Below are 24,737 nucleotides of genomic sequence, written 5' to 3' on the forward strand. Positions count from 1 at the left end.
TGAGAATCTACCATACAGTTCTTTTGGATCCTGCTGCTGACCCTTCTGTCTGGACAAATTCTGGCAGAATAATGCTTAGAAATGAACAGACACAGTCTTCTCCCTCCAAAAAGGCAGCAGACTGTCCTCTTTATTGCCAGAATATTTATGCACCTAACCTGAGTGCCCAAAGAAACATGAGACACACTGGCAAAACTAAAGGGAGAAATAGATGTCTCTAAAATAATAGTTGGAGACTTCAATCCACCACTCTCGGTATTGGACAGAACATCTGGACAGAGGATAAAGAAAAAGCTTAAATAAATATGATAAAGAAACTATACCTAACAGACATCTATAGAGTACTGCTCCCCCAAACAGCAGGATAAACCTTCTTTTCAAGCACTCATGGATTCTTTTCCAAGAAAACCATATATTGGGTCACAAGATAAGTCTCAATAAATTTAAAAAGATGGAAATTATACTAAACATTTTCTCTGATCACAATGGAATGAAGCTGGAAATCAATAATGGACAGAAAAAGGGAAAATTCATAAACCTATGGAGAATAAACATACTCTTAAATAATCAGTGGTCAAAGAAGAAATTGCAAGATTCCGCAAATATCTTGAGATGAATGAAAATTAGAACACAACATATTAAAATCCATGGGACACTGCAAAGGCAGTCCTGAAAGAGAAATTTATAGCCCTCATTGCTTACATTAAAAAAGAAGAAAGAGTTAAAATTGAAGCTCTCACCACACATGTGGAGGAACTAGAAAAAGAATAGCAAACTAATCCCAAGCCAAGCTGAAGGAAAGAAACAGTAAAGACAAGAGCAGAAATAAATGACATAGAGAACAAAAAAAAAATAACACAGGTGTCCACTAACTGATGAATGGATAAACAAACTGTACAGTATACACACAATGGAATACTATGCAGTGGTAAAAAGAAATAAAAAGTCATGCAGCATATGGCAACATAGATGAATCTGGAGGACATTATGTTGAATGAAGCAAGCCAGACACAAAAGGACAAATACTGTAGCATTGTGCTATTATGAACTAAATATATTATGTAACTCATAGAATTAACAATTAGAATATAGGTCACCAGAAAAATAATAAGGTAGAAGTGGAAAGTTGATGGTTAATCTGTGCAGAATTGGTTAAAAAATAAAAGCTAAAAAATGTAATATTGGACTGTGTAACTGTGAAACCTCATGTAAACTACAAATATGGGTGACACTGCATATATAAGAGTGTTTTACAAAATATAAGTGCAAATATACTAGAGAGAAGGAAACAGAATAGCAGCTATATACAGAAAGGGTATGCATAGAGAGACTGAGAGGTGATGAGCTTTGCTTGGTTTTTGCTTATTATCATTATTATTATTACTGGGATAATGAAAATACTCTAAAAATGACTGAAATGAGAAATACACAACTATGTGATTATACCGAATACCTCTGACTATGCATTTTGGATGGATTTATGATTTATTAACATGTATCAAAATTTGCTTGTTAAAAAAAAAATAGAGAGAATTAAAGTCAAAAATTGGTTCTTTGAGAAGATAAACAAAATTGACAAACCCTTAGCTAGACTGTCAAAGAAAAAAAGAGAGAGGATGGAAATAAATAAAATCAGAAATAAAAATGGGGACATTACTAGGTTCTCACAGAAATAAAAGATCGTAAGAGGCTACTATGAACAACTGTATGCCAACAAACCAGACAATGTAAATGAAATGGAAAAATTCCTAGGATATGAACAACCTTCACTGACCCTAGAAGAAATAGAAGACCTCAATAAACCAATCACAAGTAAAGAGATTGAAACAGTCATCAAACAACTCCCCAAAATGAAAAGCCCAGGACAAGATGGTTTCACAGGTTAATTCTACCAAGCATTCAAAGAAGATTTAAGGGGTGGAGTTTGGGGAGCATGGTATATGGGAACCTCTTATGTTTTTTATGAATGTTTTTTAATGTGACAATCTTTGTGATCTATTAACTTTAATTTAAAAAGTGTAATAAACAACAAAGATTTAATACCAATCTTATTGAAATTCTTAAAAAAAATTGAACAAGAAGGAATACTACCAAACTCATTCTATGAAGCCAATATCACCCTAATACCAAAACCAGATAAAAATATTATGAAAAAAGAAAATTACAGACCCATTTCCCTAATGAATATGGATACAAAAATCCTAACAAAATACTTGCTAATTGAGTCCAACAACACATTAAAAGAATTATTCATCATGCTCAGGTGGTTTTTATATCAGACATGCAAGGGTAGTTCAACACAAGAAAATCAATCAGCATAATATACCACATTAATAAATCGAAGAAGAAAAATCACATATCATCTTGCTTGATGCAGAAAGGGTATTTGACAAAATCTAGCATGATTTCTTGATAAAAATACTCCAAAAGATAGGAAGTGAAGGAAACATTCTCCACATGAGAATATATGAAAATCCACAGCTAATATTGTACTCAGTGGTAAAAGACTGGAAGCTTTCCTGCCAAGATCAGGAACAAGATAAGAATGCCCACTGTCACCACTGCACTTCAATATAGTGCTAGAGGTTCTAGCTTGAGCAATAAGGCAAGAAAGGGAAATAATATTTACTTATTTCTAAATAAAATTAGAAAGGAATAAGTAAAACTTTCGTTATTTGCAGATGGTATGATCCTATATTTAGAAAATCCTGACCTATCTACAACAGAGCTACTAGAGCTAATAAATGAATTCTGCAGAGTGGCAGGACACAAGATTAATAAACAAAAATCAGTAGTGTTTCTATAAACTAGTAATGAGCAACCTGAGGAGGAAGTCAGGAAAATTCCATTTACAAAAGCAACTAAAAAAATTTAAAAATTAGGAATAACATTAACCAAAGATATAAAGCATTTGTATTCAGAAAACTATCATGCATTGCTAAAAGAAATCAAAGATGACCGAAGTAAATGGAAGAACATTCTGTATTCATGGATTGGAAGACTAAATATCATTAAGATGTCAATTCTACCCAAATTGGTATGCAGATTTAATGCAATTCCAACAGCCTTTTTTTTTTTTTTACATTAATGGAAAACACAATTATCAAATTTATTTGGAAGGGTAAGGGCCCCCAAAAAGCCGGAAACATCTTAAAGGAAATGAAGTTGGAGGACTTTCACTGCCAGACATTAACTCATATAACCTAGCTACAGTGGTAAAACAGCTTGCATAAATGGTACTTCTATAAAGATAGGCACATAGACCAAAGCAACTGAACTGATAGTTCAGAAACAGTCTCTGATATCTATGATCAAGTGATTTTTGCCAAGACTGATAAGCCCACCCAGCTGGAACAGAATAGTCTACTCAACAAACGGTGCTGGAAGAACTGGATATTCATATATAAAAGAAAGAGGGAAGCGGATGTGGCTCAACTGATAGAGTGCCCATCTACCATATGGAGGGTCCAGCGTTCGATACCCAGGGCCTCCTGACCTGTGTGGTAAGCTGGCCCACATACAGTGCTGTCGCAAGCAAGGAGTGTCATGCCACACAAGGGTGCCCCTATGTGGGGGTGCCCCATGTGCAAGCAGTGTGCCCCACAAGGAGAGCTGCCCCACATGAAAAAAGCGCACCCTGCCCAGGAGTGGTACCGCATACACGGAGAGCTGACGCAGTGAGATGACACAACAAAAAGAGACACAGTTTCCCAGTTCTGCCAAATAATGCAAGCAGACAAAGAAGAACACACAGCGAATGGACACAGAGAGCAGACAATGGGGGGAAGGGAGAGAAATAAATAAAATAAATCTTAAAATAAAAAAAGGATCCCGATCTCATACCTTATACAAAAATTAATTCAAAATGGATCAAAGATCTAAATATAAAAGCAAGAATCATAAAACTCCTGGAAGAGGGAAGCAGACTTGGCCCAGTGGTTAGGGCGTCCATCTACCACATGGGAGGTCCGCAGTTCAAACCCTGGGCCTCCCTGACCCATGTGCAGCTGACCCACGTGCAGTGCTGATGCGTGCAAGGAGTGCACCCCATAAGGAGAGCCGCCCAGCGCGAAAGAAGTTTCAGCCTGCCCAAGGATGGCCCCATACACAGAGAGCTGACACAGCAAGATGACGCAACGAAGGGAGACGTAGATTCCCGTGCCGCTGACAACAGAGGCGAACAGAGAAGAACACACAGCGAATGGACACACAGAACAGAGAACTGGGGTGGAGGGGAAGGGGAGAGAAATAAATAAATAAATAAATCTTAAAAAAAAAAAAAAAAAGTCCTGGAAGAAAATATATGGAAACATTTCAAGACATGGTGGTAGGTGGTAGATTCTTAAACATTATGCTGAAAGCAAAAGCAACAAAAGAATAAGCGGATAAATGGGACCTCCTCAAACTTAAAACACTTTTGTGATTCAAAGGACTTTGTCAAGAAGGTGAAAAGGCAGCCCACTCAATGGGAGAAAATATTTGGAAACCACATATCTGATAAGGGTTTGATTTCCATGCTATATAAAGAGATCAAACAACTCAACAATAAAAGAGCAAGCAATCCAATATAAAATGGGCCAAAAGACTTAAATAAATATTTCTTCAAAAAGGAAATACAAATGGTGAAAAAGCTCACACCTCATATAATGGTCACTATTTAAAAAAAAACAAACCAGAAAACACTAAGTTTGGAGATGTGGAGAAATAGGAACATCCTTCACTGTTGGTTGGAATGCATAAAGGTGCAGCCTCTGTGGAAGACAGTTGGGCAGTTCCTTAGGAAGCTAAAATAAATATAGAACTGTGTATGATCTGGCAATCCCTCTACTAGAAATTTATCTAGAAGAACGGAAAACAGTGATACGAACAGACATTTCCACACCTATGGTCATAGCGGTGCTATTCACAATTGCCAAAAGATGGAAACAACCCAAGTGTCCATCAACTGATGAGTGGATAAACAAAAGGTGGTATATACTTATGATGGAATACTATGCTGCTTAAGAAGAAATGAAATTGGGACACATATGATAATACAAAAGAACCTTGAAGACATTATGCTTAGTGAAATAAGCCAGACACAAAAGGACAAATATTGTATGGTCACACTAATATGAACCAAATACAAAGAATAAACATATGGAGTTAAAACCTAGACTCTAGGTTACTAGGATGTAGGATGAGGGCTGAAAAGGGATACTGAGGCTTAACGTAGGTTGAACTTTTAATTAGTTTGACAGTAAAAGTGTAGAAACGGATAGAGTTGGTGGTAACACATTATAGTGAGTATAACTAACATGGCTGGTTTATAAATGGGATGTGGATGAAAGAGGTAGTCTGGAGATGTAAATGTTAATTGAAGGAAAGCTAGAGAATAATCCAGGGACTGAGTAACATCGTGAACCCAGAGGTAGATGAAGATTCTTCTATGAACTAGAACAAATGTACATTGCTATCACAAGGTGGTAAGAATATGGAGATACATGGGAAAAATACAATTAATGTAACTTATGGACTATAGTTAACAGCAATATTGTAATATTCTTACAGCAGTGTCAAAGAAGATACTGTATTAATAATGGGAGGGGTATGGAAAAATATACCAAATGTATGTTACAGACCACAGTAAGTGGTAATATTAATAGTTTGGTGATGATCTCTCATAAGCTGTAACAAATGTTCCACAGCGATGTAAGGTGTTGGTGAAGGGGTATTGTAAGGGAATTCTGCATATTATGCATGATTGTTTTGTAAATTCACAACTTCTCTAATAAAAATACATTTAAAAAAATGAATAAAAAGTGTTGAGAAGGCACAAAGCATCCAGTGCTTCTCAAGTATGATGGATGGAACAATGATGCATCAAACAGTGTTCCTACCTTCTAGTAAACTTTAATGTAGTTAGGAAAATAAGACAGAAAAATTAAATATTAGATTATGTGCTATACATCTCAAGTGTTGTAAGGGAGTTGAGGAAATAGAAGAAAAATTTTAGAGGTCAGAAAAGGTTTCCTGAAGAAAATCTGAACAAAACTAGGTTTTGAAAGATTTCATGGAGAGAAAACAGGTTTGGACACAGGGGAGCAGTGTGCTGTGTGGATTGGTGACTAAATCAGTTTTCTGGAGTAGACAGAAGATTCCTGGGAGCTACTTTTCAAGAGGGAGAGTGCAGCCAGATCAGAGGAGGCTTCTTTTGCAGAACAAGGAGAAGCTGTATTGTGACAGAGTAACTTGGTAAAGGACAGTCCCCAAAGTACTAGGATAGGTTCCTCTCATTTCCTACCTTCTCTGAAGCAAGTTGTATTGTTTCCAGACCTAGGCGGGGAAGAGCTCGTTCTCACTTCCTTCATAGCAGGGCTCTGGTAATCATGAATGTCCCAACCAAGAACTCCAGGAAACAAGAACTTTATCATCTATAGCAAAATGTGCCTGCCTTCCTCCTCCTGAGGAATAGCTACCTCCCTTTCGCTTCAGTAAATTGGAGAATAATAAAAGTATGCAGTCTTTATTCTATGTAATGGTAGTGCTCCAAGATACATTTGACTGTGAATACCTATTCTCTCCAAGAAAAGGAATTTCATCACCGAGTATACTTTAAATCAGAGTTTTTGTTTTTTATGCTCATACAAATACATCTAACCAGATGGCTTCTAAAAGCCTAGGGAGGAGGCCCTGCAGGGCACAGCTACCTACACCCTTTCCCGATGTCCCTGGGGGCAGCATGAGCACCAGTGGCCAAGAGGAGGTCTCCAAAGATGGAGAGGCTCCACATTTTCATGCTTCCTCTGGGGCTTCAGGACAACTAAGGGCAGGTTGTCTATTCTCCTGTTCAGCACTTTAGCTGATGAAGACAGGGAACAGGATGGGTCTCAAAGAAGGCACAGGGAGATCAGTGATGGTGTTTGGCAGGCTCTGAGCTGGCCATTAGGAGTGAAGATGCACCTTGCTTACAAATGGGTAGATAGCGAACTCCTGCCAGCCAAATGACTAGCCATGCAGGTGACAAACCCAAGACCACAGAAGTAGCATGATTTTAGTTCTAGACCCTGTAGGAGCTGCACATATTTAACACACCTGGATTCAATCTGCCTGATGAGGTGCCAACTGAATCAAAAGCACATGGAGGGAAAGCAGATTTTGCCCAATGGATAGGGTCCTCCTACCACATGGGAGGTCCAAGGTTCAAACCCCGGGCCTCCTGACCCATAAGATGAGCTGGCCCACGTGCAGTGCTGATGCGCACAAGGAGTGCCGTGCCACGCAGGGGTGTCCCCTGCGTAGGGGAGCCCCATGCGCAAGGAGTGTGCCCCGTAAGGAGAGCTGCCCAGCGCGAAAAAAGTGCAGCCTGCCCAGGAATGGCACCACCCACACGGAGAGCTGACACAGCAAGATGACGCAACAAAGAGAGACACGGATTCCGGGTGCCGCTGACAAGAATCCAAGCGGACACAGAACGAACACACAGCGAACAGACACAGAGAGCAGACAACTGGGGGGAGAGAGGGTGGGTGCAGGGAAGGGGGGAGGAAAAAAAAATCTTAAAAAAAAGAAAAAAGCACATGGAGTACAACCTTTCATTAGCCAGAGCTCTTGACTTTTCAAAGCTACCACATAACCATTCTTATTCTCCAAGAATCGCACCTCTGCAAAAACAAAGTTCTATTTTTCATGTGGAAAACAAGTCCTGATGAAGTTAGGTGACTTATCTAAAAGAACACAGTATAATTAGATCTTAGGTTTCCAGGTTCCCAAGCTCAGTTTCTTCTCACAAACTCTCAGTGGGAGTGTTCATCAATGGTGCCTTTAAAAAATGCACCTGTGGGATCCACTACCTACCCCCCCCCCAATATTTGACTCAGTAGGTTTGAGGAGTGGTAGGAGTTCCCATTTTTAAAATCTCCACATACATGTTCAGATTTCTACAGGCCCTCCCAGTTGAGAACCATTATATAGGATCCTTAAGTTGAAGGTCACTCTTGAAAATTCTTTCAGTAGCTTCCCTGGCCATCCAAAAGAACCACTCCAGGACATACTCTATCATATCTACAATCACTCCATGGAAGGGTGCTAATCACTGAGTTCTCACTTATAATTCACTCTTTCCCCCAAATTAGTGCAACAGGATTTATTATGCCAGGCTCTAGAGATGAACTACTGGAACAAGGATTAACCAACTATGGGCCAAGCCTGTAGGCATTACAGACCCAGAGCACTGCTGGTGACAGGAGAACGTAACCAAAGGCACTGGTGAAAACATCAACACAACACTAGCTGACGGGCTCTGGCTGTTATTATCACAATTAGCCAGAAAGCACTATATTGCCATCTGTCAACTGTGAGGAGCTTAATTAGTCTCTCAGGCCAGTGAATCTGTGTGTCAGAACAAGCCAAGATCGAAGTGCTCAACATACTAGTCACACCGTGTTTGGTTCACTGTGTCATAACATTTCAGTAGCAAACAGGATTATCTTTCCAGGACCGACATCTGGCATTCTGAGTTTTAGAGCTCAGGGAGATGGGAGATTAGAAGTGCTCCATCATGAGGGTATGTCAGGCCTCTTTCTTGGCTCCTGTGCAATTTCTAATCCAGGACAACAATCTACTTAAATGCACTGCTTTAGGTAAATTAAAGGAATTAATTTAGTGAGTATCTACTATGTGCCAGGCACTTTACTAGATGCTTCATAAGTAATCACATTTAATCAACAAAATATCTCCCAGAGGAGGTAACATCTCCACGTCACAGATATGAAAACTAAGATGCAGACCAGTGTGGAAGTAAAAGGTGCCAGCAATGCACAAAATCTAGTAGTGTTTCCCACAATAATACATTTTCTCTAAAGGTGAAAAATGTTTACCTCTGCAAAAAAGTGAACTCATAGGGAAAGACAAAATAGACTGTAGTCATCCTGCTAAGAATGAGAAATATTTCTTCTCCTTAGGTTCTTATCACCTAATCAAGGCTAAGAGCACTCACTGTGTCCCCAGATTCCATGCCTCGGCTCTTGGGCTCCTACCAATAGCCCTTCTCTTTTTTTTAATCCATCCAAATCCTGCACCTTCTCCAAGACTCACTCTAAGAGCTGCCTCCTCCTGGAAGTCTGCTTTAACTCACAATCCAGCAAATCAAGGCCTCCTCTGGTCTCATAGCGCCTGTAGAATTTATCCCACTTTGTCCTGTATTTGTTTTGTCTTTGATGACCCTCCACTCCCAGGTTTCTGTTTGGCACCACTTCAGAAATGGTAGATGGTAAAGAAGTGAGGTAACTAAAGCCCAGAGAAATAAAGTGACTTACCCAAGGTCATAGTTTTTAAGTTATTGTTGTAGGAATGAAGCCAAGAGTTTTGACTCTAGTTTAAAAAAAACTGCCTGTCTTTGAGGAAAAAAACAGTAACTGCTACATGTATTTAATAACAGAGGACACACTGGTATTTTAAATATATCTGCTTTGTTATCCCAACAGATAAATTTTTGTTTCCCAAAGTGACATTTTGACTGTGGCGAGTCAAACAGGAGACAGAACTGTCAAGTCAACAACGTCTGTCCTTCACCCCTCTCCTGCTCCATTTTTCTCTCCCTGACTTTCCTGCCCTGTGCTTATACCTCCATCCAGGTACTCCTACTGTAACTTATTAAAGACCCAAACAGTTGTACCTTCTAATAGGTCCTGGGAGATCAAAGATAGTGACCCTAAGGCCCTCATGTTAGGGACTGTGGCATTTCATTTAAGTTAATGTAATCAGCAAACACTTAATAACACCTCTAGCACTGTCAATAGTTGGGGGTGACAGTGTGGTTAGTGGGAGTGAAGGAGAGGGAGTGCTGTCGGAGATGGACTCTGATGGTGTGGAGCCACAGGCCACTGGGAGAGCGTGGGCTCTGCCTCTAGTGAGATCAGAAGCCACTGGCAGGTTGTGAGCAGAGAGGGAATGTCATTTGATTTTACATTTTAAAAAGGAAAATGGGTGAACACTTGAGCAAAGGAGAGCAAGGAAGGAAACCTGCGGGCAGTTACAAGGCTACTGAAGTAATTCACGGAAGAAATGGTGGTGACTTGGACCAGGATGGTAGAACTGGAGATAGTAAGAGTGGCTGGATCCTGGGTATTTTTGAAGGTGGAGCTGATAGGACTTTTCTTGAAGGATGCAATGTGGAGTATAAGCAAAATAAAGATGAGGAAATTGGAACAACTAGAAGCAAGGAGCTGCCATTTACTGGGATGTGGAAAACGGTAGCAGGAATACTGGTAAGATGTGTTAAGTCTGAGATGCCTAATATTTGAATGCCATCCAGATAGAGATGTCAAGTCAGTGGTTGGATATATGGGACCAGAGTTTGGGGGAAATGTCGGATAGAGGTATAAGTTTTGGGGTTGTCCACATCTCTGAGCCTCTATTTTCATTTATAAGCTGGCATGTGGGTTAAAGTTACCATAGGCAAGGCAACTAACAGTGTCTAGTACATTGTAGGTATTCATTGACCAGTTCTTTACCTCTCCCTTACACCCAGCCCAGATTCCATATCCTGTTGATCTGAGTTATTTCCTCACTGCAATGTAAAAGTCAATGTATCTAAAATCTGTTTTGTTTTGTTTTTTTCCAAAGAAGTACAAAGGCCTGAAATAAGGACAAAGCTGGCTCTGGGCCTGGACACTTGGATGGGCTCTCCAGGCTTGCAAAGTTCAGGACCCTTCCAATACCACTTGTTTTTAACAATATTCCAGTGAAAGGGTGAGAAAAATTACAGCATTTCACAAGATGAGATATAAGTTTGAATTAAAAGGGAGCTAACTGAAATTTGAACCTCAACCCTACCAAGATCATGTTTTATTTAAAAATAAAATGAAATAAAACAAAACAGACTCAAAATAGTAACTTCCCATTTTCGGGAGACTGGAACACATTCCAACTGTGGATTTAGATCTTGCAGTTTGTGTACCACATTCCTTCTGAAAATAAATCAGAATAAGTCAAGTACCAGAAATTCTGAGAAACAGCAGTCTCTGATTTTGGTTCCATTTTCACTTGAGGGATTATGGAGTCAAAATTGCATTTAAAACTCTTTATCCTGGGGATGGTTAAGGGAATATAGTCACTCTTCTGGAGGTAGAAGAAAAATTACATAGAATTTCATGAAGCTGTCTGCAGAAGTGTTCAGATGGCAGATTCTGCAGTATTCAGTAAAAGATAAATGTTTACTTAAACCGTTACCATCCAGTACACATCTTGCCTAGGAAGTTAAAAAAAAAAAAAAGGCAAAAGTACAAGTGAAATGTGTCTATCACAATAGGCTACTAGCACAGCTTGCTTGGTGTAAGAACAATATAGTCATATAGTCGATGGTGGGCAAAAAAAAAAAAAAAATCCCTTAACCATCTGGGAAATGCTGGCCCACCTCTCAAACTCCTGGGATTCTGCAATTCTGGGCCCCAGGCACCAGCAAATCATGACAATCACCCATGCATTCTAGAGGGAGATCATGCCACAGATTCCTTATGAAACGTGCAAGGAGTTCTCTGGCAGGTGAGCCACTGGGGTATGCTGAGGATATTTCACGTTTTTCTCAGGAGGTCAGCTGTCAGCGTTTCAACACACTCCTCTGAGCAGCACCCTCAGTGCCCAGGCCGCAGGACGGCACTACTCTCAGGCCTGTACCAGGCTAGCTAGCTGGCTTGTTTCTCCTTCCTTGTTAAATCCTCATTAAATGAATTTCGTCAACTGCTTATTAAGGCCTGACTGTGTGTCAAGAAGTTTTAGGCACAAAGAAAATATAGTAGTATTTTCTACTATATAAATATATAGTAGTATTTATGAATTCCAAAAAGATTAATTTTGTTTGTAAACTGGTCTGTTCCTCTGGGCATGATACCCTTTGATTAATTTAAATTCCAAGGCTTTACATTTGCCTGATTAAATCAAGATTAGGGCTCTGACTTGATCACATCATTAGGACTCTTTAGGGCCTTGTAATTTTAAGCTTCTACCCCAAGTAAATACCCTTTATAAAAACAGATTCCTGGTACTTTGCATCAGCACCCTTTGGCTGACTAATACAGAAAATAAAGTTAAAAACAACATTCATGGAAACTCTCAAGGAACTCGTAGTCCAACAGGAAGTAAAGACATGTAAATGTGTCTATGTCAAAAGACTTCCTTTTAAAAATGGATGTGGCAGGGAAGTGGACTTAGCCCAGTGGTTAGGGCATCCGCCTACCACATGGGAGGTCCGTGGCTCAAACCCCAGGCCTCCTTGACCCGTGTGGAGCTGGCCCATGCACAGTGCTGATGCGCGCAAGGAGTGCCCTGACACGCAGGGGTGTCCCGCACATAGGGGAGCCCCACGTGCAAGGAGTGTGCCCTGTTAGGAGAGCTGCCCAGCACAAAAGAAAGTGCAGCCTGCCCAGGAACAGCGGCGCACACATGGAGAGCTGACGCAGCAAGATGATGCAACAACAATAAAAAAAGAAACACAGATTCCCGTGCCGCTGACAACAGAAGCAGACAAAAAGAAGAACACCCAGCAAATGAACACAGAGAGCAGACAACTGGGGTGGGGGTGGGGGTGGGGGAGGAAAGGGGAGAGAAATAAATAAAATAAATCTTAAAAAAAAAAAAATGAATGTGGCACTTGGTGTTTTCAGGATCAGGGTGTGTGCATGAAGGAGTCAACTACCCAGGGGTCTAGAAGATTTTGAGGGTAACCTGATGGAATTGCCCCCAACAGTCTTTCTTCTATTTTATATTCGTGTAGGATGAACTGATTTAACTTGTAGTTAAATCTTTATAATTTATAAAGTCATTTAATTCTAACAGTGATATAGATTTTCTCGGCAAGAATTCCTCACTCGAGAAAACTGAGACTAAGAAAGAGCAAGGTACAAGGCAGAACCAGGATGATCAACCAAAGTTTAGGATTCTCACCCCAATACTGCTGTCTACAGTTGCACAGGAGTGCCAGGAGAAGGCGGGGAGCAGCACTGACTGACGTGGCAGTGGTTAAACCTGCCCTCAAGCACACCGGCTCTGCTTCACCTGCCTGTCCTGAACTGCTTCCTCTGCTCCTGATTTCTTTCCTACTTGCACCTCCACCCTGCCTTTGCCTCAGACTTCCCATCTCAGTGAGAGTCAGTCTGTCTGTGCTTTTCCTAAACCAGTGGTTTCCAAGTCTGGGCCCCAGACCTGCAACATCAGCATCATCTGGGAACTTGGGAGAAATGTAGCTTCCCAGGCCCCATCCCAGACCTACTGGATCAGAAACTCTGGGGGTGGGGCCCAGCCACCTAAGTTTTAACAAGCCCTCCAGATGACTCTGATGCACACTTCAGAACAGCCGTGACCTGAGCTAACTAAGCGCCTGTACGGCCCCTATGTTGCCTCACCTTGATGACCTGGCCTCACACATACTAGCCCCAGGAAGAAAGAAGAAAACCATTTGGTATCCAGCAGCAGCCACAAGATACAACCATACCCCACAAAATCCTTTAGGGCCAGCTTGGACAGAAGCCTGCAGTAGGGGATGCAACAGGCCTCTCCTTTCTGAGTCTCCTTTCCATAATCATGGTCCTTCTTTTTCAATCCACTGGGTCAAAGGCCTTTAACCCTATTCCCTTCCACCCCATCAGATCAGCTCTTGGCTCTCATGTGAGGATCCCACCACTATCAGAATGAGTTGTTAATACACAACCACTCCTTCCTAACTTTGAAACGGAAGGCTCCAAAGTTCTGTTCAAGGGGGTAGCACAGGCTTACTCCATTTGGAGTAAGGGCTCACGTACAGTATGAACCTCACAGCTGTACTATTTTCTACAGTCTATAATATCCTTCCATAACTCTTCTATAATTCTCACAATAATTCAGATAAGCTAATTGTGAAGTGGACTTGAACCCAGGTGCCTGATTCATTCCTTATCCACTGTAACATGCCAGGCATTAAATAAATTCTTATTATCTAATGGAGCTTTCATACATCCTGGTCACTATGTAAGGGCACACACTCTCTGTCACCAGAGCATGTTGCCACTTGAAAAGCATTTCCTTTACACATCCCAGTCCATTAGAAATTATGCAGACACACTCTGAAACAAAGGATAACTTCCTAGATCCAAAGCACCAAGTTTATAGAAAAGGGCGGGGGGCAACATTTATAGCCTTACTTTTCTTTGTGGAAATCTAATGATCCTCTCAACTACTCCCGATTGATTTCCTCTAACAAATAATGAAAGTGGCTATTCTATTGCAGCCACATTTGGAGGGAACAAGGGCCTGATGGGGTAGAACTGAGGTTCCCACCCAATCACTCTCTTTGCCCATCAACATTGTACTTATGCTCAGTTTAAAAATACACAGAAATCCCATTTGAAAAACGAGGAGCTGTCAGAAATCAGAGGCAGACACACACACATACATTCTCTTCCATATGTTCCTTATGCAAAAGAATGATCAGATTACCCTCCCATTCGCCTCCTTCATTTTCATTTCTTAGAAACTGGCTGTTAGAACATCCTTTCCCACATCCACACCCAGCAATAGATTCTCAGAGAGGAGATGGAGGGAAGAGAAGGAATAAGATTCACAAAAGACTCTAATTTGAGCAGTAATAATTACAGCAGCTGAAAAGCTTATGGAAGGAAAGAAGGACCCTGTTAACAAAACATTACTCGGCACTTCCCAGAAAGCAACCCAGCCATGAGGTTATTCTTACAAATAACAAGGTATACCAGAGCCAAAACCAAATCTTGACTATGCAGACAGACTTGCAGAATTCTTCACCTTCACTGCTACCATTACCATTTTTCAAAAAAGAGCAGTAGGCTCCATGAGTTGACAAAGAAAGAAAAACAAAAGATATCAAGAGACTCATTCTGGATGAACAGTTGCTATTCTGTATTCATGACTCTACACCAGCAATTGCGGCTCTAAGAAGGCACGAGGTAGGGTTCTTGACAAATTTACCCGTGATAAAGCCAATTACCCAGGCTGTATGTGGACATGCAGGAAACATCCCTGGCCTCTACCACCCTGCACCTCCCACCCGCATGACCTGATAAACCCCAGCGAATGCAGAAAAGAACCCTTTTTTTAATAGAACTGGCCAGAGCCTAAGCTGTCATTACACAGCAAAAAACCCAGTGAGAACAAAAACCCAGCGCTAGACTAAGGTAGAAAACTGAGAACATACCTGAATTCTTCAAATGCAAACATGACAATCAAGAGACGGTTTCCTCAGACAGGATGGTAGCCTTTTTGGTACCGAGGACCACCATTTAGTTAGTCAGATGGTGCAAAGTACAGGAAAAAAGAGGCAGGGTTTCCACACACCCCCAGTACCCTGAAGTAAAAGGTTTTCTGCAGACATGGGCCTGTAGCCTCCAGCTCCGCCAGCTGCTGACAAGCGGCAGCTAACAGGGGAGAGGCAGCTAGAAAACCATGTGATCCTTCCAGCAAGTCTGATTAATGCAGTGTGTGCTCAGGCTCCAGCCTGGGAGCTGGATGGGTCCAGTGAAAGGAGTGGGACCTGGGGCACGTCTGGGAGCCCGGGTAAATCACACAACACCTCCCACCCCCACCCCCAGAATTTTGCAGGACAGGGGGAAGAGCTCAAAGGAATAAGAATGCAACCTGCTACGCTGAGATCTGCCTAATTACCTCATCTTCCTGTGGCTGCTGCATAACCAGCCTTAGAAGTGAGGATGGTATAACAAGGTGCAGGCTACCTTTTACCGAAGCCAGGTCACTGAAAAATTCTGCTGAATTTTGTGTCTTACCATTCCATCACTGGACATCATTTTAGCACAAATTTTAAGATGTAGCAGAATCTCAAAAGTCACATTTTATCCCCGCCACTTTTACCCCAAATAAGACAACCTTGCATGTCACCCACATCAGTGTTCTCATCTATTTGATTATTGATTTACTGAGTGTCTAATATGTAGCAGGCTCTCATCAATTCCTTGAAGTACAACTGCTATAATAATTTCAGAACAGAAGAGAAATTAAGAAAAAAGAAATGAGATTTCAGCCAAAAAAAAGAGAAATGTTTATCAGTTTGTAAAGCCCAAGCTGGCAAGATTTGGCAAATGAACTGAGGCTGTAATCTGAAACTTGCCATTAGGGAGAATCTTCAGCAATTGTGTTGGAAATCTTTATAAAACAAGGGAGACAAATCCCAAATAAAAACCTGTGAGTCATTCTTGACTTTTTCTTCTCTCCCTCACATGGCAGATATACTCAGTCACTGATTCTGATTCTCCCTCAGAAAGGCTCCCTTGACGCTGACCCTCTCCCCCATCCCCACGCCCACTGCCTTCATCATTTCTGTCTCCTTACTGGTCTTCCTTCCTCCATCCCTTCTCTAAAAGTCTGACAGAACAACTTTTGTAAATCTGTTGTTAATGCCTCCATATTTTAAGCCCTGCATTAGTGCCAGCGGGATTTAGTAAAAACTCCTTGGCCTGGCACGCAAAGTCTTTTTTAACTCTTTGTTCCATTAAAGCTCTTAACAAATCCCAAATTCAGCCAGACATTCCCAGTCTCCAAAATATGCCAGGACCTCCTTTTTTGGGTCCATGAGCCAACTTGACCAGACTATTCACTGTTTCCCAATCCTGACTTGCACCCCTCTGCTGCTTACCACATGCCCTCAGCTGCTGCCTTCCTAGGACCCTGTGCTATCCCGAGGACAGTGGCACTCCTGAGAGGCCAACTGCATGGCATGCAGCATTCTGTCTCCCTCCCTGCAAACCTGTGGGTTCTTTGAGGATGGAGCTGTGTGAGACTAACTTCTGAATTCGTAGTCCCTTGGACAAAGCTTGACAAAGGAGTTATTCAAGAAAACTTTGCCAGGTGAACCTCTGTGTGCATCAAGTTTTTGGTTGGGGAGAAAGGTGACCTAGCACATGCGCTCACATGCAGGTACGCGGATTAGTGGCCCAGTGCACGTGGTTATGCATTCACCTGCAGGTGCGGGATGAGCAGACCTCTGCACATAGATCTCCACCTCAAAGCGAAGCTGGAGAGTGCAAAGCTTGATGCAAAGAAAGGACATGATAATGGTAAACTGAGGCCAACTGATAGGGGGGCCGATATTCTGGAGAATCCTGTGGTCCAGACAGTGACCATCCTTAAGCTGGAGCAGGAGTGCCTGCCACCATGTCCCTGACAGGTCTCTGCCTGAGCCCCCTAGGGATGGCAGCTTCTTGGCAGAACCCTATCACAGAAAACATAAGGAACTCGGTCACGAACTAACGTGTTCTAAGTCTCAGTTCTGCCACTTACTGTGTGGTCGCTGGCGAGCTACTTAAGAGTCTCTGGATCTTGGATTCCCCACATAAGAAGCCCACAGGCTTGTTGTCAGGATCCCATAAAGGAGTTGTGAAAATTCTTTATCAAGTGTATAAAGTTACACCATTGTTCATCGTCTTTGCTAACTCACAAGACAGTCTCCCTGGATAGCTCTGAGTGTTGGAGGCTCTTTATGGTGAGGAATCCCTCCTCATTCAAGTATTTTATCTGTTCACTGGTAGTTCATTTAAATTTGGCGGGGAGGAAGGCAGAGCAGGGAGTAAGTATTTCTTGTCCTGTGATTCTCAGGACAAGGGATATATATTACGTAAAAAATCACTGTCCTAAGTTCTAGGTTAAAAAACAAACAAACAACACTTTTGAGATTATGCAAGTCATAGGAATAGCAATTCACCCAGAATAAATACAACTGTATGGTGTTTATTTTTAAACTACCTGGGTCTAGTCATAGATGGGATAGAGAAAGGGGCAGCGGGTCAATAAACAGACACACATTTCTTGAGGGTAAGGAGCTCCTCTTACTATCCTTCATAGCCTCAAAGACGGGGCTAGCAAACAGCAGATACTCAAATAACTGACGGATCTGGATTGATGGATTTGATAGCTGGTCTAAAGTAGAAAATCTATATTCTTGGCCCTCTCTGCCAGGTACAGGAGGAATAGCAGTGGTCTCAGCTCCTAGACTTTGGCACAGTGGGAACTGTCTGATTTGCTTTAGCATGCCAATACCCACAAGGCAAGTTCCATGCAGCAGGAGGCCCAATGGGATGGGCAACCTCTAGACTCTGCCTATTTCTTGCCAGTGACTCAAGAAACTTCTCTTGGAGAGCTGGTTATGCCTTGCAGGGCAATTCATAAGGAAGGTCCCAGTAGAGAGAAGAATGGATATAATGGTGAAAAATCTCCAAATCCCAGCACCAAATATTTTAGACATAATTTCATGAGATTCCTAATTTACTAATAAAGAAACAGAGGACAAAGCAGTTTAACAAGCTTCCCAGGGGTATACAACAGTTTAGTGGCAGAGCAATAATTTGGGACTCAAGTTGGTTTTAACCCCACCATTTTTAACCCCTGTGCCCCTGTGGCATCCTAACACCAACAGCCCAACTGTCGCAGGCTGGTTCTAGAGGGTGACATATATGAGAGACTGTCAGGGAGTCTGTGGCCCAAGATGCAGCTGGGACCCCCACCTGTGACCCCTTTTGGTTTGTTTTATCTAGCTGGTCCTGGCCAAAGTGTTGAAAACAGGAGCATAAAAAGGAGGGTCCACGACTGCTGGCAGTGCCATGCCTCTCCAGCATAGGGCTCAAAAAAGCACTTGTCTGGCCACATAATAATTAAACAAACAAAAAAGTCATCTCAAGACATCTACCAGTGCCTGAAGACTCAGACAATGCTTGTTATTATTCTGGGACTTAATTTCCCTTTCTATCACAGAAGAATAGCCAGATATTAGGTGCTTTGCCTTTTTTTTTTTTTTAATAACACTTATATAAACTCTAATGTATAAAATGGATAAAAACACAACAGTTCTAGTTGAAGATGGGATGAAGACGTCCCCAAAGTTCCTGCTGCTAGGCTTTCCCTTCTCTCCAGTAGGGAAAGACGCCAACTCACCCTGGAAACACCTGCTGGGCTGACTGGCAGGCCCTGCCAAGCTGGTATGGTATGGGGCTCCCCCAGCCAGGAGTCCTCCACTCACTCCAGGTAATCTGAATGCACTTCCTCTTCCTAGTCTCATTCCTAAGAATAGCAGCCTCCTTGGAAGCGGATTTGGCTTAACTGAGAGAGCGTCCGCCTACCACATGGGAGGTCCAGGGTTCACACCCAGGGCCTCCTGACCTGTGTGGTGAGCTGGCCCATGCACAGCGCTGATGCACACAAGAAGTGCCGTGCCACGCAGGGGTGTCCCCCGCATAGCAGAGCTCCATGCAAGGAGTGTGCCCCATGAGGAGAGCTGCCCAGTGCAAAAAAAGCGCAGCCTGCCCAGGAGTGGCGCCACACACACGGAGAGCTGACAGAGCAAGATGATGCAACAAAAAAGAAACAGTTTCCCAGTGCCGCTGACAAGAATACAAGTGGACACAGAAGAACACACAGTAAACTGACACAGAGAGTAGACAACTGGGGGCGGGAGGTGGGGGTGGGAAGGGGAGAGAAATAAATACAAAATAAAGAATAACAGCTCCTGACTGGTCCCTGCTGTCATGGCAGAACATTCCCCCACTGCAGTTACTGGACAGGCAAACCTCCTGAGGTTTCTCCAGAAAAGCAAATGTGGAGATACTGAATAAAAACACAATTGTTAACATAATTTGGGAAATCTAAATGGGAAGAATATTTTAAACAGATGTCCTTAGCTTCACACATACTTCAGTTTTTAAGTAAAATGTCTTTTCATATAAAGCGGTCAGTTTTCCAAGAGAATGCACCTATGATTTGTTGGTCCTGGATCCTTATTATAGTTCCTTTGGAGAAGGACAGTCTGAGAGTTTAAAGCCCCAATGTCCTGTGGGTTTGAAACCTCACAGCCAATGTTCCCTCTCCCACTTTTTTTTTTTACATAGTAGGCACACAGCCATGATGTTATGTGCAGCAAAATAAAGACTGAGCATGTATGAGCAGAGTCTAACATTCCAAGCAGTAAAACAAGAATGCTGTTCTGACATTTATGGGTATGCCCCTTCACTACTGTGCTTACAGAGGTGAAACAGAAGACAAAATGGAAATCAGTTTCCATCATGTTTAAAATTACTATTCCTTTCTCAAGGTCCCACCAAGGATTTTTCAAATGCTTGGGGGACTGAGTAGTAATGAGAGGCACTCTGGTCTCCTCAGCGACCGACTTCCCGCCCCTCACAACTCACTTCTTCCACCTTCTCAGTAAGACCCTCCCATCTGCCTGGTCCCCCTGCCAGGCTCGCCCCTTCCTGCACAGGCACCTACCCCGGCACCTTCTACCTCAGCCCCACCCTTCTTTTCTACAGTCTGCAGAATAGAGTCTTGGCTCCTCCACAAAGTGACGCAGTGCAGCCCCCAGCCATCCCCAGCCTGTCCCCCACGCCTGCTTCCCGCCAACCCTGGTGCATCCCCAGCACATCCGCCAGCCCACCCCCACACCTGTCTCCCCGCAGACTCCAGCCTGCCCCTGCTCCTGGCCCGCCCTTCTCTTGCCCACATGCTTTCCGCCTTCTCTCATCCATGGCATGGAAACGTGTGGTTCTGAGTCCAGCTGTACTCATGTCCCTGAGAACTCATGGGCAAGTTCTTCTCAGGCTCAGCCTCAATCTCCTCTTCATAAAACAGGGGAAGACAGCACTTATTTTATGAGGATGCTGTGGAGATGAAATGCCTGGCACCCATGAACCACAACCAACATTATGGCATATGCTTCAAAACCTAGGTGTTCCCTCCTGACCAAAACCAGTCTCTGGTGAGCTCTAAATCTACAAAATTGGGAAGCGGTTGTGGCTCAACTGATAGAGCACCCGTCTACCATATGGAGGGCCCAAGGTTTGATACCTGGGGACTCCTGGCCCATGTGGTGAGCTGGCCCACGTGCGGTACTGATGTGTGCAGGGAGTGCCGTGCCACGCAGGGGTATCCCCTGCGTGGGGGTGCCCCATGTGCGGGGGGTGCACCCTGTGGAGAGAGCCGCCCCATGTGCAGCCCAGGAGTGGCGCTGCACGCACGGGGAGCTGACGCAGCAAGATGACGCAACAACAAAAAGGCAACACAATTTCCTGGTGCTGCATGACAGGAATGCAGACAGACACACAAGAACATGCAGCAGACGGACGCAGAGAGCAGACAATGGCGGGGGAGGGGAGAGAAATAAATAAAATTAAAACAATAAAATAAAATAAAATCTCCAAAATTCCTATTGTTAATCAATACCCATACTCACATAAAATTTTTGCATCTTGTCTTGCTCTGAGTAACCTGTGCCCACTTCCCTGTCTTAGGCCTCTAACTAGATGAGCGTCACCGAGGACAGTGACTAATGGGGCTGGCAACGGAGGCATGAGGGGCTCAGCTCCCCATAATCTCTATCAGATATGAGTCCTCACTCCCAGAAATGTACAGACCCCCTAAGAAAAACCAGTGTTCTTGCTACCCAAGCACAGCTTTGAGCTAAATCCATGAGGCTTTGGGGCCAGCACCCCCAGTTCCCTTACTTTGCTACTATGGAGCCCACAGGCAGGGACTCTTGTCTTCTGTTCTTTCTAAGTTTTCTCAAAGTACAGCACAATCTCAGGGATCTAAGAGGTTTTGGATTTACTGAAAGCACTTCTATGCCAGTTGAATTAACCTTTCCAAAACTTAAAAGCAAAACAAACTTTCATATTGATCGGAAATGTTAAATGTGATTTTCTATATGCTAGACTAATTCTTTCCCCCAAATTACCTTATTCAACTGAACTTCTATGGTGATATTTAACTTTAAAATAAGTTTTAAATAAAGCCATTCCTTATCTCAATTTTGACAATTCTATTTAAAGTAAACACTACCATAAAGAGACATTCTACCAAAAAGCAAAAACGACAATATATTTTTCAGCCTATCATTATTCAAAAGTAAGCCTTTATTGGCACATGCTAGGATGTGTGTCTGTCAGTGCCAGCCTATCTGTGGAAGTCTGAGAGGCTGAGCAGGGAAGGAGTCTCAGGCTGGCCCTCCCACTGTTTGTCCTGACGGCAGAGAAGCAGCTTGCAGACAGCTGGGAGAAGACTGAGAAACAATTAAGTTCAAGTGGCCTGGGGCAAAGGACTATCAACATTAAGTCACTTACGAAAGCACCCAGGAGTGGGAGGAGGTCTATTTTCATGGTGGGAGAAGAGGGGTTCGTTGGAACTCCTATAAACTGTAACCCCGGAACTCCTCAGGACTCCAGCAAGCACAAGCCCAGGGAAAGCAGCGAGTGCTCCAGCTCAACCCAGGCTCAAATTAAACCCTGCACTTGCCATTTGCCTCAGGCTGAGGACAGGTGTAACAGGGGGACATTTCTAGGACACTGGATTTATTCTGCATGACACTGCAGTGATGGATACAGGCCATTGCATATTTTGTCAAAACTTACAAAATTGTGCAGGACAAAGTGTAAACTATAATGTAAACTGTAGTCCATGGCTAGTAGCAATGCTTCAATATGGTTTATCAAGTGTAACAAATGTCACAACAAATGAAGGATATTGTTAATATGGGAAAGTGTGGGAGGGGAAGGGAGTGGGACATATGGGAATCCCTTATATATATATATATAAAAGATTTATTTATTTATTTATTTAATTTTATTTCTCTCCCCACCCTCCCCCCAGTTGTCTGCTGTGTCCATCTGTATTCTTGTCAGCGGCACCAGGAATCTGTGTCTCTTTTTTTCTTGTTGCGTCATCTTGCTGCGTCAGCCCTACATGTGTGTGGTGCCATTCCTAGGCAGGCTGCACTTTTTTCGCACTGGGCGGCTCTCCTTATGGGGCACACTCCTTGCATGTGGGGCTCCCCTATGCGGGGGACACCCCTGCATGGCACAGCACTCCCTGCGCGCATCAGCATTGCACGTGGGCCAGCTCATCACACAGGTCAGGAGGGGTTTGAACCCTGGACCTCCTATGTGGCAGGCGGACGCCCCATCCGTTGGGCCAAATCCGCTTTCCCCTTATATTTTTAATGTAGCATTTATGTAATCTAAAGCTTCTTAAAAAAAAATTTAAAAAAGAAAGAAAGAAAAGGCTAAGCTCTGAAGGAGACCATCAGCCAAAGCAGAGCCAATGTGCAAAGACAGTGAAAAGTGCTTTTTGCTTTGGTTTGTTTTTACTAGCTCCTGACATTCAAGAAAATCTCTGCCATATCAAAATCAGGACACAAATTAAGGAACAGACAACCCAGGGACTAAATACTAGTCCTTTACTAGAGATAAGACTTTAAAATATTAAAATATACAGCATGCAACAAAAAATTAAAAGACAAAGAGAAAGGAAATGATGGCCCATCAAAAGGAACAAGATAAAAATCCAGAAACCATAAACAAAGAACAGATTTTGGACTTACCTGATAAAGATTTTTAAAAAAATGATCCTCAATATGCTCAAGTAGATAAAGGAAAACATGGAGAAAGAACTAAAGGATATGAGGAAAACAAGGAATGAATAATATGGGAATCTCCTGAGAGTCTCAATAGTAATCAAACAGAAATATGGGAGTTGAAGAACACAATAACTGAAATGAAAAATCTCCAGGAGGGTTTCAACAGTGGATTGGAGGTGGGAGATGAAAGAATCAGTGATCTAAGACAAGACAATGGTAACAGTTCAGGGTAAGGAGCAGAGAGAAAAAGAATAAAAATGAATGAACAAAGCCTAAGAGACTCCATCAAGTGTACCAATATACACACTATGGGAATCCCAGAAGGAGAAGACAGGAAGGAACAAAAGAAATAATCAAAGAAATAATGGCAGAAAATTTCCCATATTTAAGAAAATACATGAATATGCACATTCAAGAAGCTCAATGAATCCCAAACAGAGAGACAATGCCCAGGCACATAGCAATCACATTGATAAATGCCATGAAGGAGAAAGTTCTGAAAGCTGCAAGAGTAAATAATGAGTTTTGTACAAGGGAATCCCAGTAAGATTTCACACTGATTGCTCATCAGAAACCATGAAGGTAAGAAGGCAGTGGTATGAATATTTAATGTGCTGAAAGAAAGCAACTGCCAGTCAACAATTTATACCTGGCAAGACTTTCTTTCAAAAATGAGGGAGAAGTTAAGACAATCCCAGATAAACGAAAGCTGAGAGTTCATTACCACTAGACCTGTCCTACAAGCAATGCTAAAGGCAGTTCTTCAGACTGAAAGGAAAGGATACTAGACAGTAGACCAAAGTGGCAAAAAGAAATAAAACCCTCTGGTAAAAGTAACCATATGGGTAATTATAAATGCAAATGCCAGTACTACTGTACTATATTTTTTAATAGGTAGGTCCACTTCTTATTTCTTAAAGGGGATATAAAAAGTAATGATAAATCAATGGTTTTGGACATGCATTGTACAAAGATATAATTTGTAATAAATACCAAAAAAAGGTGGGGGGGATAGAAGGGTATAAGAACAGTGTATGTATATATTATTGAAGACAATTTGGTATCAAATAAAAAATGATTCTTATAGAGTAAGGATGTTAAATTTAAACCCCATGATAGCTAACCTCAAAGGAAATACATGGAAAATATATTTTAAAAAAATGAGATGAAACTCAAAATGGAATACTATAAATAAATAAACAAACAAATAAATAAGGAAGTTGGGATTAATGGACGATTCAGGGACAAAAGAGGTATAAGATTTACAAAGACAAAATAGCAAAATGGCAGAAGAAAGGACTGCATTATCAGTAGTTATTTTAAATATAACTGTAATAAATTTTCCAGT

The 24,737-nt window shown here is 42.2% G+C and overlaps 1 protein-coding gene across 9 annotated transcripts in view; it reads right to left on the bottom strand.

The window, feature by feature from the left end:
- The window catches only part of EVL (Enah/Vasp-like), a 207,701-nt gene that overhangs the window by 145,848 nt on the left and 37,116 nt on the right, over nt 1-24,737 (bottom strand). For 3 of the 9 annotated variants that reach the window (XM_058291779.2, XM_058291767.2, XM_058291759.2), the window contains exon 1: nt 15,179-15,457. The exons of the other annotated variants lie outside the window; for them this stretch is intronic. In XM_058291779.2, coding sequence (XP_058147762.1) covers nt 15,179-15,201 — 23 coding nt within the window. In that variant the 5' untranslated portion in view covers nt 15,202-15,457. Of the gene's footprint in view, nt 1-15,178; nt 15,458-24,737 lie in introns of those variants that run through there. 9 annotated transcript variants of the gene reach the window in all.

The sequence above is a fragment of the Dasypus novemcinctus genome, chromosome 3, assembly GCF_030445035.2.
Source record: "Dasypus novemcinctus isolate mDasNov1 chromosome 3, mDasNov1.1.hap2, whole genome shotgun sequence".
Classification (NCBI taxonomy): Eukaryota; Metazoa; Chordata; class Mammalia; order Cingulata; family Dasypodidae; genus Dasypus; species Dasypus novemcinctus.